This window comes from Gigantopelta aegis, chromosome 15, assembly GCF_016097555.1.
Source record: "Gigantopelta aegis isolate Gae_Host chromosome 15, Gae_host_genome, whole genome shotgun sequence".
In the NCBI taxonomy this organism is placed as follows: Eukaryota; Metazoa; Mollusca; class Gastropoda; order Neomphalida; family Peltospiridae; genus Gigantopelta; species Gigantopelta aegis.
Genome location: NC_054713.1, coordinates 6,335,135 through 6,355,320, shown reverse-complemented (window position 1 = coordinate 6,355,320; position 20,186 = coordinate 6,335,135). Strand labels below are relative to the sequence as shown.

General features: G+C 36.3%; 1 protein-coding gene across 9 annotated transcripts in view; it reads left to right on the top strand.

Annotated features, from left to right (window-relative positions):
• LOC121389916 (multiple epidermal growth factor-like domains protein 6) overlaps positions 1–20,186 on the top strand; it is a 222,743-nt gene that overhangs the window by 168,707 nt on the left and 33,850 nt on the right. For 6 of the 9 annotated variants that reach the window (XM_041521583.1, XM_041521584.1, XM_041521582.1 and 3 more), the window contains 9 exons: positions 3,484–3,606; positions 5,564–5,605; positions 7,672–7,704; positions 8,972–9,109; positions 11,082–11,204; positions 12,991–13,113; positions 13,570–13,719; positions 15,499–15,516; positions 19,368–19,507. In XM_041521583.1, the coding sequence (XP_041377517.1) occupies positions 3,484–3,606; positions 5,564–5,605; positions 7,672–7,704; positions 8,972–9,109; positions 11,082–11,204; positions 12,991–13,113; positions 13,570–13,719; positions 15,499–15,516; positions 19,368–19,507 (890 nt within the window). The remainder of the gene's footprint in view (positions 1–3,483; positions 3,607–5,563; positions 5,606–7,671; positions 7,705–8,971; positions 9,110–11,081; positions 11,205–12,990; positions 13,114–13,569; positions 13,720–15,498; positions 15,517–19,367; positions 19,508–20,186) is intronic. The other 3 variants (XM_041521578.1, XM_041521579.1, XM_041521581.1) reach the window with 3 other exon arrangements.

The following is a 20,186-nucleotide window of genomic DNA, read 5'->3' as shown; positions in this document are numbered from 1 at the left end:
CACTCTCTTGGAAGGGTCATAGGATGTTGAGGGTGGGTTGGTGGGTGGGTGGGTATTCGGACGAACCCTCTTTCTAAGGCTAGATCAGTATTTTACAATGCAATATTAGGCTATTCGTATAGGTGCTCAAGGAAAATGTAGATAAAATGGTCCGAAACCTCCTTCCAGGTCCAAACCACGCCACGCCCCTGTCAGAAATCAGACGGCAGGTCTTGCAGACGATTAGTGCAGGGCGCACATTACGTCAAAACATTTCTTAATGTGCAATGCGAGTTGCTTCCCTCTATTTAGCAAATTTAAAATAGCGGGCATATTTCTTATGTTGTCGTTGGAAGATTTATTTTGTTAATATTTTTATTTTTATTATTCTCATTTTTATTGACATGATATCCACACACAGATGTATACAGTGAATATGACAAAAAAATATATTTAACTACATGAAAAGCAAAGTAGTTAAAGAGATAAAAATGAAATATATGTGACTGATAATGAGACATACATGTATGAAAAATTCAAATGGAGACTGAGGACATACTAAGTATCAAAAAGAAGAGAAGAAATACAATCTAAGTTTTAAATAAATTGTGACAAATTGACCAAACTTTTGTTTTTGCTTTTGTAACATAATAGTATTCAGTCTACTCTTTTTGGATCCATTTCAAACTGGGTACATGTGCATTGAAATTACTTTTAAATATTAAGTGTTTTGTAACAAGTACAATGGCATTAATGAGATCATTAATTTTGTTAATAATAATGTTAATAAAAAGTACTTCAATCGGGATTTAGTGAGTAAGATTTTTTTGCGTCAGTTCGACATTTGGAACCAGGGAACTGAGTGTATGCGTGTGCGTGCGTGCGTGCGTGTGTGTGTGCGTCATTGGCATAGTCCGAGGGGAGGCCATGAGTTGTCGTCCCCCCCCTCCAATTACACCTTTCTTTTTTACCCACCACCTTTTATATTTTCATATCGTCCCATAACAAAGACTCATGAACAGTGTGGTTGGTCCCTCTCTAATGTGCCCCCCAAATAAAATCCTGGCTATGCCAATGGCGTGTGCGCGCGTACAGTAAAATAAAAAAAGGTCGTGCTGAAAAGTAGTTGCGATTGTGGGTGGGAGTAGGGGCATGGCTAGTGTCATGTTTGCGTGCGATTTATCTGGTCTGTACATAGCACTGGCGCTGGAAGCGTGTGTGTGTGTGTGTGTGTGTGTGTGTGTGTGTGTGTGTGTGTGTGTGTGTGTGTTGGCAAGAGGGACATGTGCCCCCCACTTTGAATCTCACTTCCATAGATGTCAGAACATGGCAACAATTGGGATGAGGGGTAGTTGAGGGGTGGGGATGGCACTTTTATATTAACTTATCTTTCAAATGAGCGGAAGGAAGGAAGGAAATGTTTTATTTAACGACGCACTCAACACATTTTAATTACGGTTATATGGCGTCAAACCTATGTTTAAGGACCACACATATATTGAGAGAGGAAACCCGCTGTCGCCACTTCATGTGTTACTCTTTTCGATTAGCAGCGAGGGATCTTTTATATGCACCATCCCACAGACAGGGTAGTACATAGCACGGCCTTTGTTACACCAGTTGGAACGGGAAATAATGCCCTGGGTTACGTCCCGTCTCTGAAGCCTAAACACGAGCCTAATCTTAAGTGCTGAAAGTGTTGAATAACAATTGTCCCTTGGCCCACCGACGCTTATATGTGTCGGCACACGCAGGTGCCACAGCAACAGCGCATTAATTACACAACAGGGTCAAAGAAGATATTAATTCCCCCCTCCCCGTAAATCAGACCAATGTGGTAGCGTGGTTTGGACCGGGCAGTGTGTGTGTGTGTGTGTGTGTGTGTGTGTGGGGGGGGGGGGGGGGGGGTTGTCGAATATGAACCTAGCGGACTCTTGTGTATACATATCCCATGTAAAACATTGTACACAATGTACTAGCCCCGGCCGCGGGAGGGGTGGGGTGAGGGGTCCGAATCCCGTAATTCAACCCCCCCCCCCCCCACACGTCTGTCACATTCAACTAAAACAACAACAAAAAAAACCCAACCTTTTGTTGCAGTTTGTCCTAGGTTCAGTCATATATTTACTGGACTACTGCACCCACCACAGAATTGATGTATCCACTAGTACTATTACCACGACATCCTGAATATTGAAAACAGTAGGAACAGCTCCAATCTGCATTAATATGTACATAAACAGTTTCATTGTATTTGTTAATTTTTATTCATAATTTTGACGTATTTCGGCTTAATAATCTCTGAAAAGGTTAGCACTTACCAGTTTGGCCGTGGAGCATCGGGACAGTAAAAACACCCGTAGGCCATTTGTAGCTACGTTGTTAGGTATCACGTGGAAACGTCTATGACGTCACAATACCGCGACATTTAACACACTGGAACGTAAATAGATGCTATGTGACTGGACAAACCTGTGAAGCTTTTATAATATATACTAAGCATATATAAAATGGAAATCATGATGGTATGTCGATAACGTAGACGACGATGATGATGACGACGACGATGGCGAATTATGTAAAATATGTCGAGGATTAGGCGTTGAAGATTATGATGATACCGACGATGACGGTAAATAATACTTTTTAAAATATCTTACCTCAAATCTAAACAATTGTTAGCGTTTCAGTATTTTCTAGGATCCACAACTTGTGCATTGCCCTCAACCACTAGAGGTGGTCCGAGGATCTAGGTCAAGGTCTTCAACAGAGGTTATATCGGATCACCTGATGTACGGACTAAAATAACGAGACTTCTAATGGTGTTTTTGTTTGTTTGTTTTTTACTCCCGCATTATCTAATCATACGATGTCTTTGGTACACTTATTGTTTTATTGAATACCAAGGAACTCAGTAAATATTCAGCACAAATATATGTTGATGTGAACCTTTTCTCCGCGTATTATACAAAGCTATGTGACAGCTTAAAGGGCCCGTCTATGGACAGCCGGTAACAGGCGCGTATGCAGGGGGAGGGTCAAGCAAAATTTCTTCTTTTTTTAAAAGTATATTTTCTGGGGCAACATGACTCCATAAACTTCACTCGCCACAGTCTAAATCCCCCACCCCCACCCGACATAATGATAAACGTCACCGTCTGATGAGGTTAAACACAATTTGCAGTGACGGAACCAGAGGAGGGTCACGGGTGTTCCGTGAGCTTCCCGCCCCACGCCTGTTTGAAGTGTCCTTTTTATTTATTATTATTATTTTTTTAAATATTTAATTTTATCCCCCACAATTGTAAATATACAACAGTAAATTGCCCTGAGAACGCTTCTCCTGGGATTTTTATTTCACAAATTTCAGGGAAGCATGCGCCCGATCTCCTCTACACATCTCTTTCCCTTTCTGTTTGGAAGATCAGCACAATTGTTTTGCAACCCTCCTTTTTAGAAAATCCTTGATTTGTTCCTGATTTGGAATGGCTGGGTTTTTTTCAGACTTGAATGAATGTGACATCAGCAATGGCGGATGCTCACAAGCCTGCATCAACACCAAAGGTTCTTTCGTCTGTACGTGCACTCCAGGATTCCAGCTGGGCGTGGATGGACGCTCCTGCTACCGTAAGTTCTCGTAACGTCACGTTTACGGAACGTCATAGATTCAGGAAAAGATAACCGCATGCATTTCGTTATAGTCTCGTTCGACCTGGTTACAGATTATGTAATGAATGGATGCACAATGAATGTTTAATGACGCTCTAGTGGTGTCGTTAAATAAAAGAAACAATTTTTGTATTTAATAACACCTACATGCTCGCAGGAATACTATACTAAGGGTTGGTGAGGTGGGGGCACGCATTTATAGTAAGGAGGGCACATACACATTTTAAAAATATATATAGTTGAAGGAAAACGGTAAAGCGGTTTGGCCACAAATTGGGATTGGGGGGGGGGGGGGGGGGGGGGGAGGGGTTGGTACCAAAAAGTGCATTGTGGATTTTGTGTCAAACATGAGAAAGCAAAACCTTCAACATTCCGAAAATTAAATACGAAATAGATCAACGATGGAACAACTGTAATTGTAATTTTATGTAGTGCAATAATTTCTCTCATTTGCAATTATTGTTGAGAAAGTAAGTAATAAATGTAGTCCAGTTTGACCCTTAACCTTTTTTTTTCTTTATATTTTTGTTTTAGTTGTTGTCACTAAAATAGTCACAACAAAACAAAAATGTAAAAAGCTCAACTATAAGATTACAGGTGGGGATCAATGATATGCGGAGGTGGGGGAAGTCTATATGCAACTGAATAATTAGCAGTGCATGCTCTTTAAAATAAGTGAACACCAATTCATCGGGAGCTGAGGGGAGGGTGTGGTCCACACCCCAGACCGCCCCATTGGTTCCGTGCCTGAACTTTAGACCAAGGTTTTTGTGGACAATGCTGCATACATTCGTTTAACAAAGAGTCAAGGTCGATCGAGACTAGCATTTTGTTCCTACTTCATAAATATACATTAACAATACGCAGACCATGTTAGTTTAGCTAATACTAATTTTAATTAAACTGTTTTACTAATTTATTGTAACACGATTGATTAGTATGTGCATCAATATTGAGTTATTAGTATATGTTTAACGTGTGTGTTAGTTATAACCATAACAAAAGTGTTCTAAGTTATCAACAAGTATGACATGGTGTGGATTGAGTCAAATAAAAATTTAAAAAATACTTATAGTTTACTTGTGTTGCCAACTAATGGACTTATGCACGTAATGGTGGTTTTGAAACAAAGATGCAATTTATTTCTTTTTCTTTTCTAAATCGTTAATATTTAGAATGCAAAATTAACACTTTATGATTCACTGATGTAATTCTCAAACGAAATGGAAACAAAATTATATTGTTTAATTTTCTGAAGCAGAGACCTGGTGTTGGGTTATAGTTTAACTTAACATTGTTCGAGAAAAAAGACGTTTGTGTGCATTTAGAAGAACCTAACAGTTCATATCAGGACTTCTGACATAACTGTACTGTCCATTTCATTTCATCTTATTTTCGTGCAAGCTTAGGTTCAAGCACGCTGTCCTGGGCACACACCTCAGCTATCTGGGCTGTCTGTCCAGGACAGTGGGTTAGTTGTTAGGTGGTTAATGGTTAGTGAGAGAGAGACAAGAGTGGTTAGAGAGAGAGAGAGAGAGAGAGAGAGAGAGAGAGAGAGAGAGAGAGAGAGAGAGAGAGAGAGAGAGAGAGAGAGAGAGAGAGAGAGAGAGGGAGGGAGGAGAGGGTGTATTGGCCTTACACCTACCCATTGAGCTGTTAAGAACTCGCTCTGGGATGGTGTTGGAGCCGGCAGCGAGCTGCGAACCCTGTACCTACCAGTCTGTAGTCCGATGGCTTAACCACTGTGTCACCGAGGCCGATTGTACTGTCCATATATGTTTCTACCATTTATAGAGCACTTTGATTATTCTTGTTTCAAAACCACCAGTTACTACCCAACACTGCATATCGAACGCATTTTGACCTTTAACCTTTGTAGAGGAATGTGCATGTTTAATTGCTTGTTTTAAAACAGAACCGCCTGACGAAAGTGATGAACCAAACCCAAAAGGAAAAGGTAACAAAGATGTTTTTCGTCGTTTCGTCTCCCCTGTTTGATTTATGCATGCTATACACAATTACGCAAATATATCTCTATATTTGGCATGTTTGTACAAACCCTATACATTTATTAATGTGTAGCTTTTGCAGTGATGTTGTTTTTGTATTAAGTATATAATTATATTTTTTTGTGTTTGTGCATGATATGATGGTGCATGTGTATGTGAAAAAAGAAATAAGATGAAATACGAGGATTAAATTAAAAACCTCTCCCTACTTATATGCACCTAGAGTTGATATATTTTGTATCTTGTCTCCAGAAAACTGTTAAAATGATTTATAATTTTATTTGAATAATAGTTTGGGAAAGTGTGATATTAAAAAAATTCAATTTCGAAATTATTATATCAAATATTAATGAAGCAATGTCTGTGAAAACTCTTTCTTTCGGTTACTGTAGTGTTGTCGCTATTTCCCCTGTGTTGTAATATGTTGTGTGTCTCCTCTGTGAATATTTTCTATCCATACTTGTTTGTATACCAATAGAGCTAGTTACCCATCTTTTTGTTGTATTTCATACAGATAGAAAAGGTTTCACTTCCTTTCCCAATATTCTTTCTTTAATTACAGACGTTAATATCCGAAATGACTGTACAGTTCCAGCACATTTCAACAACCATTTACAAGATTTGTTTTCCTGCAATGACAATTTTAAGTAATAACCATTGCGAAAATCAGTCATGATTTATTTTCCTGCGGTCACAATGTTAAGTAATAATCCTTACCAAGATCAGTTTTAAAATACAGGGGCCTAATTCACAAAACTCTCTTAAACAACAAAGCATCTTCTTTGCAAGTCGTTTTGCATTGCATTGCGAGATCGCAAAGTTGCGAGAGTTTAATGAATTAGACCCCTGTAAACGTAGATAAATATAGGAGCCGCAACATACAAACAGTAAACTCTAGATATTAATTAATTTTACAACCACCAGTCACTGGAAAATGGCAGCACATGGGCCCTGCCCCTCCCCCCCACCCCCATCACACCTCCCCAACCTCTTGTATTTGCGTGTCCTCTCATAGCACCACTCATAGATAGTGTTGGTAACCCACAATGTGGATGCCTCCCTCGTAAAATACTGCCTCCCTCGTAATTTTAGTCAATTAATTATATATGTAATATGTATAAAGGCGGCACGCCCCTACCCCACCCCCCTAAATTTTACGACAGTTATAATTTTATTATATTTATATTTTCACCCCCCCTCGAAACCTCCCCCAAATTTCCCTTGGCATCCCGCCTCATGTCATTTGCCCCCTCTCCTTAAATGGATTTTCTGGATCCGCCACTGATGTACGTAACTTAATTGCTGTGTTCACTCGTATCAACCATGTTAACATTTATACCAGCCAGAGCTGAGGATAGTGTGTGTTGCTAGGGTTGGACAAATGTAGATCTTTTAGCATCATACTAAGGGTGTCAGAAATATCCCTGAAGGAAAAGTAAGACAGCATACTTGGGTTTCGAACCAAGATGTACCGCCGTCAGACACAAACAACGTCACCCCAACATTTCTTTCGTTCTAGCTAGCTAGCTTTTAATGTTGGCACACGTTTTGGTATACGTTATCCTCCATTGTGTTGTAATTATAACTGTTATGTAGTTCAAACTTATTGCCTGGCAACAATATGCTGTTTGAAAAATATCTGTATTTTAGTAGTTATAATATTTGAATTGAAACAAAAAAGTAATCGGAAATGCAAAAATAAATATTTAAAAACCCGTATGTGAGCACGGTTTCGCCTGTTCACAGTTTGCGAATGATTCTTTTTATTCATACCCCAATGAACGTAAACGAAATAACAGACAATCCTTAATAAACTTTTAAATTCCACAAAGATGATTATTTACTAGACATGTTAAATTCAGAACAAGATACACTTTTAATGGTTTTCACATATTAATTTATAATGCTAATTACTTGTATTCATACTGTCTATTAAGACATAAACGATGGTTAACTAAGTGCTTGTACCAGGCTCTTGATTAAAATATAATTCTTAAAATGCTTGCGCTCCAAGGAGATGGACGACGGAAACCTAAACCCAGCAAAGGTGAGATCAGAAAGACATAATCGTCACAATAACAACCTTAAACTGACAATAACAAGCATGTTACACGCGGTTATATGTTAGGTCTCACCACACACTTCACGATCCACTATAGTTCCTAATTGTGACATAAGTTGTGGTTCACACATTCACTTCTAGTAACTGCGGAAGAATTAAAACAATTTGTATTTTTAATTGTAAGCCTTCTGGCTGGATTTTGCCCATGTTATTATGTAATATTGTGTATGGACTTTTGGGACATGGATGTATAGCGGAATAGGTGGACAGTGTGAATGGGTTTCTGAACAGGTGGTTCGGACCGATACTACAGCCAGATAAGGTCATAATATGGCAAACAAAACTGAGACGGAAATGTTCTCAGTTTTTGAGTGAAAATAAATGCTTATATATAATGTATGTTCGCAATAGTGTATGCTGTTAGTGCCAACGAGAACCCGTTCTGTTAGCAATCATCATTTGAAGTTGAGCAATTTAACATAGATTCCAATGGCAGATGACATCTGTGTAGTGAGAACTTGCTGTTAATGTCTGCACTGACACACGTATTATAGATAATAATCTCTAAATGTTTGAGAATATCGCCAGTAGTGTCAACATTTCACTTAGGATTTAACTAAAGAAATAAAATACTTGAAGTTAATTGATATATTTGTTATATAAAGAAGGATTATTAAAAATGTACAGCAAAATACAATTATATATAGTATAATAATTATGTCATCAGGTATACTTCCAGAACTATGGTTTTGACAGAATATCAATAATCGGAGTTTTAAACAGAAAATAAAATATTTACTGGATATACAATATTCGAAATGTTCTTGTGTAACAAGATATTGATGCAGCTGTATCAGAAACGATAAAAAATAAAAATAAAGCAAATACCCAATCGTTATTCCTGAAAACATTAGTAATCTAAATAATTACAACGTTTTGCTCTTGTATTTCATTTTGAAGACGTAAAATCGTAATTTTCATATTGTATGTATTTGTAACCACAGGTACAAAAATAACTGTTTACATAATACAAACATTATTTTATAACTATTTTAACGATTCTATCATATTACTCATACATGGAAATACAAGACATATTTCATTTGGTTCACTTTAATTTATATACTAACACTAACACTATTTAAAGATCTCAGTTTACACAGCGTTAAGCTAGTCTTCAGTATAAAATTAAGATAAAATAATAATGGATACTCAACATTGTGATAATTCTGTTTTTCGCATTTATTTTCAGGAATCGAGATGGAAGTGGTCGACAACTGCGCAGTCAGCAATGGCGGGTGCGCTCACAAATGTCGTCATAGCACCCGTGGCGCCATCTGCTCCTGTCGCAAGGGCTATAACTTGCAGGCTGACAGGAAGTCATGTGAAGGTAATAGAGAATACTATATGCGTTCTTACGAGTTGTTTCAAAACGTATCTAATGAATCAAGTTTTGTTTATTTTGCCCCGTCTCAAACAGTGCCCCAAAGCTGATATATCAACGACTGTAGTATGTGCTGTCTTGTCTGTGGGAAAGTGCTTATAAAAAAAAAAATAGCTGGTCGTGGACAAATGTTGTAGGTTTTCTTTGAAAACTGTCAGAATGATCAAATGTTTGATATCCAGTAGTCCATGATTAATAAATCAATGTGCTCTAGTGGTGCTGTTAAACAAAACAAACATTTTACACCTCCCTAATGAGTGGCTAAAGTGTCCTCTAACCATAACCTATCCATATGTAACAGATTACGGTTAAAGGACCATCAAGATACCACTGAGCCGTAATGAGTGGCTAAAGTGTCCTCTAACCATGACCTATGTAACAGATTACGGTTAGAGGACCATCAAGATACCACTGAGTCGTAATGAGTGGCTAAAGTGTCCTCTAACCCATGACCTATGTAACAGATTACGGTTAGAGGACCATCGAGATACCACTGAGCCGTAATGAGTGGCTAAAGTGTCCTCTAGCCACGACCTATCCATATGTAACAGATTACGGTTAGAGGACCATCGAGATACCACTGAGCCGTAATGAGTGGCTAAAGTGTCCTCTAACCACGACCTATCCATATGTAACAGATTACGGTTAGAGGACCATCGAGATACCACTGAGCCGTAATGTGTGGCTAAAGTGTCCTCTAACCACGACCTATGTAACAGATTACGGTTAGAGGACCATCAAGATACCACTGAGCCGTAATGAGTGGCTAAAGTGTCCTCTAACCACGACCTATCCATATGTAACAGATTACGGTTAGAGGACCATCAAGATACCACTGAGCCGTAAACTTTGTAAATTTTATTTCGGTTTACTCAGGCCGTCAACCGACAGCATATGAGGACATATTTTACAATAGTTATTTACAGTGACAAGATGACAACAGGAGTTCTTCATAGAATATATACAGACATAATTCAAAATAGCTATATATACATTTTAAAAAAGAAGACGCATGGTGACAGAACATTTAAATAAAGCAGAGAGATTTTTATAAGTCAGTACTTTTAAAAGTATAAAATGATATTGAAGATGTTTATCTATGGTTTACTAAATTTACTTGTAATTTCAGAGATTAATTTTGACATTTTACGGAGAGTGCTTATGCTATTACAATTAAACAGTTCTTTGAATTTAAGAGTGCTAGTGTTTTAAAAATAATAATATGGCTTTATAGTGATATTCATCTCCAATATCATTTTCTTCGCACAACGTACATAATCTGTTTTCGACTGGGATGCTATTCCAGCGTCCTGTTTTTATGGGTAAATAATAATTACATGTTCTGAATTTCAGAAGGTTGGTCCACAATTTTTTTTTGTAATTTAATAAAGTATTTTTCCAAATTTAAAATTTGTTTAAAAATAGAATATGTTTTGCCTTTGGATGTAGACTCGATGTTGTTATGCCATGTTTGTAGGTACTGGTCTAATTGCCTTCGTTTAACATGCTCAGTTAGTATTTTTACTAACCTATTTAAGAACCTATGTACCATGATTGGGAGCATGTGCTGGCAATGGAACCTGGTACCTACTATCCTCATGTCCAGGGGCTTAGGCAGTCACTGGCGTAGGAAGCGGGGGGTGGGGGGAGGGGGGCATGTGCCCCCCATTTTTCAGATATTTTGCTTTATAGTTGCTTTATAATAGTGTAAAAGTGTGTAAATATAAAAGTGCGCCTCCCACTTTTTGGCACCTTCCTACGCCACTGCCAGTATACTAACAGTAATGACAGCATTATGTAGTGAAATTGGTTTTTAAAAATGTATTTTTCTTTATTTATAATAATTTATTTTTTGTTTGAGAATGTTATTGTTTATTGTATATAGAACATTGTACACAGATTGTTATAATTGTTGTAGACATTGACGAATGCACCAGTGGAGAAAACTGCTGCACCCAGTCATGCAATAACAACCCCGGGGGATACACGTGCGGCTGTGGACCCGGATTTCTGCTCAACCGTGACGGCTGTGTTTGTGACGGTACGACGTTTGTAACCTGTCTGCTCGTCTGTTCTCCGACGACAGATCATTCAAATGTAGACATGATATACTACATGAATGGCCGTTAGATACGTTTTATCTTACGAGTTGTTTTAAAACGTATATAACGAGCAAAAGCAAGTTGTATATGTTGTGAAACAACGAGTGCTTGTTTTGATTTAGAAAACTAGTCTGGGAGTGGCAGTCCTCTTTGAGCGATGCAAGTAGAATGTATTGTTCAATAAAGGATTTCCTCGGGAGTGGCTGTCCTATAGACGACGCAGTAGTTAGAGATGCATGGAATCAACCACTATTTTGACAAATGCCCATCCGACTCCATAATCAGCAGAGACACAGTTTTTACCATGGATTACTGTTTTGTCGTTCAGATTTTAAACAAGTGATAAATGGTATTTAACGAACACAAATGTATTATTCTATTTCCTACATATACTAAAAAAAAACAGGTTTAAAATAACTTTAAAAGTTTGTTCCAAGTAAAACTTATTTATACATATTGCGCCTTCAGTAACCTATACATCACAGATTAATAAGTTTTTCGGTTAAATTGTATAGTACAATTAATTTCGATCGTGCTGTCTTTCATTGGATGACATGACTGTGGCGACCGGTTCATCACCTAGGAGTAGCTAGTCGTATGTCTTTAAATCGATAATACAATTATGTGTGTTATTGGTGTGTGTTATCATAAATAATGAAATGTGTTCTTACCAGCGTGTGTGTAAGAAAGTAATACAATTATACTCGTATTCACCATCAGTCCTATTACCTGTGTAGAGTATAGTGCTTGCCTGAGGTGCGATGGGCGCATTTTCGATCACCCTCATTGAACCCTAGTCTTCTCTGTCGCAACCGGTGTTTCCTCTCTATGGGCAAACGCATAAATGATCCCCCCTTCTGCTCTATCTGTAGGAGTAACCTATGTTGAAGCAGATAGTAATGACAGTATCCTACATGGACAATATCCTACATATTTAAAAAAAAACAATAATGCGGGATATTGTCTGGACCTCGCGGAGGCAGCAGATTTCTTTTCTGTCTGTCGCCAGATTTTGAAATATTCATATATTATACACCTAATACCTAGTTTAAAATGCGCTGAGGTGTCATTAAATAAAAATGGCGACAAACTTGTATATTGTATGAAGATGCATGTACTTGACAAAAACTTGACAACAAAAGCAGAGGACAGCAATAACAAAGAATTTGTTTTAAACTGTAGTTATGTGAGTGTATTTTGCATTAGTAAATTCTTTTATAAGGCTTTAGATTACAGTTACCTTCCCATTTGGTTGGCCAAAATCCGGAAATTTGTCCACGCAAGTAGTCTGCTGTTTGACTGTGATTATGTCATGGCAGACAGCTATGAAGTGGCAACTATTTGACTGACCTGACAGGGGAGAGCATATGGTTTGTAAACATGTGTAACTTGTTGACACTGAAGACATGTTTGTGGTAATTCCGGCCCATGGAAAAGTAGTGCTTTTTGTGTAAAATGGGTGTACCCCGGCCAGGTTTAGAGGGTGTGTTTGTTTAAACCAATATGCTGGGAGAAAGAGCTGGACAACAGGGTCTGTCCTTTTCAGGGTATGTGTCCCCCAGGCAGGCAAAGGTACGTACAAAAATCCACGGGCCTGCTGATATTAATAAAAATGTTATAGCTACTAAAGCTATATAGAAAGATATAGCGAAAATTAATTGTGGTCTGTGGCCATAATATGGCTCAGGTATGGTTGTATTTTTAACTGAACTTTGTATTTATCAGATATCGACGAGTGCCTGTCTGACAATGGCGGCTGTGAGCAGATCTGCGTCAACTCAGAAGGATCCTACAGCTGCGCATGCCCACCAGGGTTCAGACTTGCGCGCAACCGCAGACAATGTCTTGGTATGTTATAGCTGGAGACACGGTCTAGCCTGCACATGATTGAAAACGTTTTTATTAAAGCTGCAATTTCGTGTTTATATTTGTTGAATACTTTAAAATAGACCAGGCAGGTAGATCTTTCTATCAGTACATTCAGTATTATTGTTGTTATTATTATTATTATTATTATTATTATTATTATTATTAACCTTCTTCTTCTTCCTTATTATTATTAGTAGTAACCTTATTGTTCTTATTGTGTATTATTTTATTCTTATTATGTTAAATTTTCATATTATTAACATATTATGTATATCACTGTTTTTATTATTCATATTATAATATATTATCTTTCTCTTTACACTTTCCTGATTTCAACATTTCCACTAGTTACTTTTTCTTGCACCTTTTTTTTCTCTCTTTTTCTCTTTTCTCCTTGGCGCCATCCTTCTTTCCAACCAAATTGCGCATATCAAGCCGTGACCTCCTTTACAGACGATCGGGGACCAGAACGAGGCGACCTTCCGATGTTGCGTTACGAAACGACGCCACAGCCGGTAATTCCTGATGGCGATGGGCGGAATATCCAACTGGCCCAAGAGCTGCACAAAACAGCAACGAGATACAGTCAGTTTTTTATTTAGTTATTTGGTTTTAAAAAAAAAATATTTGGTTTGTTTTGTGTATTATTATTTTAGGGTGTATAATTCTTGCACGTTTTTAGTTGAGTTAGTTAATAATATCCTGTTTGGAATATTTGATAGTAGTGGATTATGTTTTTATGCATTGGATTTAAATTGCAGTGTTTTACGATTACTGTATTATACCACAAAAATGTTGACTTCTATGATACGTCTCTAAACAACAAATGAAACGCATATCATAGTCTACTCAATATCAAAAACGAATATTAATTTTTTTTTTTTTTTTTGAATAGTAACATACGAAACAATCATGATTGAAAAAAGCGTTTTATAGTTTAATTGTAACATCAAGACATTTTCATTTGCAGTTTTGAATTTTCAGATTATTTTCATTCTCATTTTATAGTAATATTTTATATGTTGTATAATTTACTTAACTACCTACCTATATATTCTGAAAACCACCATAAGCAAACATGTACATCATCATGGGGTTTTGGTGGGTATATCAAACGGATTTCACGATTGTTTTTTTTTTTTTTTTTTTTTTTGCAATTTATATAAGCCCCCGCAAAACACTTCTTAACTATATACATATATATTTAGCAAACCACCAAAAGTAAACACGTACAACAACAAGGATTTAAGGTGGGTATGTCAAACGGCCTCGCTTTTGACAATATGTTTTCTTTTTTGCAATTTTTTTCTATAAAACCCCCCACCAAAAACAAAATTATATTTTCTTAACTACATACCTATATATTCTGCGAAACACCATTTGTAAAGATGTACATCAACAGGAGTTTCAGGTGGGTATGTCAAACGGACACCCACTCCAACTTTGACAATTTTCTTTTTCTATTTTGTTTTACAATTCTTTTGTGAAAATAGACCTCGCTAAAATGAAAATTATATGTCAACCGTAAAATGTGCTAGTTCATTACAAAATCGGACATCTTTCGAAAATTCCATTGTAAAACTATTAAATATATTAGCATGCGCTTATTGCCGTGTTGCAAACTATTCATTCCAACTCGAAACCCATTGATATGAACTATAAACTATTGCTATGTGTGTCGTTTGTTGTGTGGTGACTGATACTACTCGTTTGAGAGTGATATTTACTTTGACGTGTTGTGCATTACTGAAATTAGGGCATGGTAGAGAGGGACTTTGAACAAGGGTTCTGCGTTCAGGAGGTAGAGTGCTTCCGAACGTTCTAGATCAATCCTACTGACAATATAGTGAGCACTCGCTGGTACTCGACCTTCTGAATTCACTTTAGTATATTCTTAAAGCTACACGTTGACATATTATCTATAAAGTATTTTTGGCTTATTTCAAATTTGATGAAACATATAAATGTATGGCATTTACAGCTTCTCCAATCTTTAAACGTATTTTTTTTATTTTATTAGTATTTTTTATTTATTTTACATCATTCATTCATTTATTCATTAATTCATTAATTCATTCATCTTTGATGTGTATTTAATCATGTAACAGGTTTTGTTTTGTTGTTTGTTTTTAAAGGGATATGTAAGTTGTATGTAGATTAATCCATAATTTTACAATAAATACTTTTTATACGTCTGTATAATTTCGTGCCTTTGCGTGTAAAACGTGTATCTTTAAGAAGTAGGTTTGAAATGTCATGTCATATCAGAACACTATACCTATTACAGATAAACCACATAGTTACCAAAAACTGAAGGTAAATTTCTTAATAGCATTTTTTCTTTCTTTATTGCTGCTTACAAAGAAAATGGTACATTGAAATGTAAGTATATCGTGTAAGAGAAATCATATATTTGGCTTTTTATGTTAATCTTTTGTTAATGCGGTGAAAAATCACCAGTTTCTGTTTGTTTTCACCTGACCTCGCACAAATAACACTGGCGTGAGACCTATATCTTACACATTCACGTGTGTTATTGGTTGAGGGCAATTGTACTCGTGTCAAAATCTTCATGTGATGTCCTTGTAGTTTGCCAGTGGCAAATCTGTCATGTCATTATGTTATGTCCCGTTTTGAGAGAAATATGACGTCATAATTAATTGACGTCACGTGCTATATTTCCTACAGATGTTTGTCTTGTCGGCCATTGATGTTGTTTGGTTATCTACCTTTGTTGTTGGGACAACAGATGTATTCGTGTTATATAATGATATAACGCTTATAGTAGATGATATGATACCACGATAATCATTTGATATACATAAACACACATACAGATTGTGAATTACATTAATAGCCGACTTTTTTTGTAAAAGAAGAAACGACGAGAAATACTAATAACAGGGTAGTCGAAATTTTAATTCGCAGTGTAGTTTTTCTATGGTCCTAGTTTTAGAAGTATTGTTTTAGCACTGACATGTTGTCGAATAATTCACGGTCGAAATTTTTAGAGGAATCATAGTTTTAGAGCTAATATGGTATAACATGTAGATATCTTTTTATATTTTAATACTAGACTAAACGTTTTCCCTTTCTCTTCTTCCTCTTAATTTTCTATAAATTTTTTATTTATTTATTTATTTGTGGTGGTGCATGTTGGAGGTGATATACACGTTAATCCTATATATCATAGACCAGCACTGAAATCTCTATGCATGAATATTTTAATTTAAGGGTGTGCAAAATGTTTGAACCAAACATGAATAATAAATCCACATTCAGGTGTGGTTCTTGTGGAATCATGTCACAGGTAAATAATGTAATAACATTTAAACTTTGTGACAGTCGGCGAAATGATTGGTAGGTCAGTAATATTGTCTGAATAGGGGATTTAGCGCAGTCGGTTGAATGCTCGCTTGAAGTGCTTGCGTCACAGGATCGAACCACCTCAGTGGATCCATTCAGCTGATTGTTTTTTCTCGTTACAACCAGTGAACCACAACCCCCCCCCCCAAAAAAAAAAGGCCGTGGTATGTGTTCCCCTGTCTGTGGGGAAAGTGCATATAAAAGATCCCTAGCTACATTAGGAAAAATGTAGCGAGTTTTCTCTGATGACTACGTCCAATAACTAACCAATGACATCCAATAACCAATGATTAATTAATCAATATGCTCTAGTGCTGTCGTTAAACAAAACAAACTTTGATTTTGTCTGAATACGACTGGATATATACGCAGATTTTTCTTTGAATTATTATTTTTAACGTTAGTATTTGACGTTCTTTTGAATTGTGTAAGGCCGACAAAATAGATAGGGTAGGTCAGCTGATATAAACGTATTGTCCTTTCTCTTCCGTTTATTCAAACATTCACTTCTACGGGTCCAGATAAAATGTTATGTATGTATCCCTTTTAACTAATTAATTATATATAGAAAATCGTTAAAAAACCAACATATTTTTTAAGGTCATGGGTTTATAAAAAAAATATTTTTAGATATGTTTGGGTTCCTGGAAACACAAATATTTTATAAAGCATTATCTAACTCTATGGAACAGTCCTTAGTGTGTCTTTCCTCATCGTTCTAATAGTGAAGCGAATACAACTGTTGTTCCCCATGGAATGAAATACCAAACCTGAAACAATTATCTATCGTTTTTGTTATTGCTATTGTTTGCAAATAGTGTTTGTAAAAATATTGCCATATTTTTAACCCAATACGTTTTTATAGCTAATGGGGGAAAATGTCATAGATGGACTTCACTGATGTAGATATCGCCGTTTAATGGGAGCTATCACTCTCGCTCCCTACCACTCCCTCGAGTCTAATTCAAGGAGAATAATGTTTAGCTACCCTTACCATGTAAATTCATATTCCATCGATATGGTAATATCTTATATGGCTCCCAGTAATGTGAGTTAGAGGAACAGTTAATCACTCCCCTCCATTTGTTTTTACGGCTATGAGCTGGTTAGTGTATGGCAGGGACTAGCCACCATTGAGTAGCCAATTTGGGCTTCCCGACCAAAATGATGGCGTCAGACGAACGATGAAGCCACTGGTGGTCCAAACCAGTCTATCGGCAGTATGTTATCTAGCATAATGCTATAAAAACACGTTTTACATCTTCGGTGCAAACGAACGTTTAGGAACACATTCAGCTATTTGCACTGGACTAGTTTAATTACTTGAATCCTTTTGTTTAACTTTTTTAAATTATTGTCCCAGATCAATGTGACAATATCAATCAATATTACTATAGTATCTACATCTAAGCCAATTAATTTAAATGCTAAGTGCCTCAAGTGCAATTTCTATGTAACATTGGTATTTTTTTATTTTTAGTGTCAGTTCAACAATGCTTTAATTTGACTTTTTTTGTCGAGTAGTTTATTATAGTATGCACTAGCATTATATTTTGCAGTCACTTTCTGCTCAGCATTGCACATTTTTAAAAAGTAGTATACTATACTTGTGGTTCAATATATCTTCCCTAAAACATTCTTACATATTTGTATATTATTTTTAATTATATTTGTTAGTTTGAGGGAAGTGATATATTAGACGTATTTATATATTTAATAGTTCAGTTAATTTGTAAGTAACATTGTAGTATGCAATGGTAGAAACAGCTTAATTAAATATTACAGTTAATTTTTATAATGATTTTCTTTTATTCATTTTGTTTTTCTAAATATTGTATACTGATATATTCAAACGTCTTTTATTGTATGTATGTATGTAAACTCTATTAACGTGTCATGACTGTTATACCAAAGGCCGTGGTATGTGCTATCCTGTCAGTGTGATGGTGTATATAAAAGATCCTTTGCTACTTATAGAAAAATGTAGTGGGTTTCCTCCCTAAGACTATATGTCAAAATTACCAAATGTTTGACATCCAATAACAGATGATTAATAAATCGATGTGCTCTAGTGGTGTCATTAAACAAAACAAACTTTTATTGTATGTATATATGTATGTATGTATGTATGTATGTAGGGGGCGAGACGTAACACAGTGATAAAGCGCTCGTTTGATGGGCGGTCGGTGTGGGATCGATCCCCGTCGGTCTATTTCTCGTTACAGCCAGTGCACCACGACTGGTATATTAAAGGCGGTGGTATATGCTATCCTGTCTGTGGGAAAGTGCATATAAAAGATCTTTTTCGGTATTAGAAAAAAAAGGTAGCGGGTTTCCTCTGATGACTATATGTCCAAATTAACAAATGTTTGACATCCAATAGCCGGTGATTAAATAATCAATGTGTTCTAGTGGTGTCGTTAAAGAAACCAAACCAAAAGTATGCATGTATGCATGCATGCATGTGTGTATGTATGCATGCATGCATGTATGCAAACTCTATTCACGTGCCTATATCCAATTAAGTTTTAGGCACGTCCATCCCAAGCCCCATATCTGACAGGACCAATGGTCGGGTTTGGGACAGAGTCTTTTGAAAAGTATTGTGGTACTCCTACCATACATGCCCAGTGCTATTTATACTGTGATGTACGATCGTCCAGCTAATTCAAATCAGTGTTGAATATTACAATATATAAAATTCGTATTTAGTAGAAAGTTGCATGCATTGTAGTAAATATTCTTTGCCTAGTATATCTGTCAAACCATTTCTCTAAGCATACTAGTTTAAATATAATTTGTTGATGATGAGCATACACATAAAATATGGATGGTGTTTTGTATGTTTTGATAAATGGTCATTTCAGCGTGTATTCCTGGCAGTTTCGGCAAGGACTGTATTCTGACGTGTAGTAACTGTGTGAACGGAAGGTGTAACGACAAACAAGATGGCTGTGTCTGTAGAGCAGGTTGGATAGGTGTTACCTGTAATGCTACCTGTCCAACAGTAAGTTATTGTTTTTGCTCTTTATTATTTTGTTTATTATTATTATTTATTTTTAGTGAACATATCATTTTTCTTTAGTAATTTGTAAATAGGGTTGAGAGTATCATTCACCCTATGGAAACAAATAAAAGATTACAGAAAGTAGTAAGTTATTGTTATTTTCATTTTGTTGTGTTTTTGTTTTAGTTGTTTGTGTGTGTGTGGGCTGTTTTAAATTTGTCATTGTTATAGTTTTGGGTGTTTTTTTGGAGAAAAATATATTATTCTTTAAGAATTTGTAAATAAGGTCGAGATTGTCATTTCCTTAAGGGAAACAAATAACAGATCACAGAAACCAGTACGTTATTGTTATTTTAACTTTGTTCGTGGTTTTTTTTAAAACAATTTTTTATTATTGTTTTTTCTTATGTGTGTGTGTCTTTTATCTGCCAGATATTTTTCTTTAATAACTTGTAAATGCAGTTGAGATTGCCATTCATAACAAACAATTAATGGATCACAGAAATATTAAAAGCAGAGAATGACTTCAACAAAAACCCTCATCCATGGTGTCAGAAATTTAACCATGTTACCCACTCTCAATCCCCCATTATGGTATGTGCTATCTGTGGCGAATTGCATATAAAATATCTCTTGCTGGTGATAGAGTAATGTATCGAGTTTCCTCTGAAGACCATGA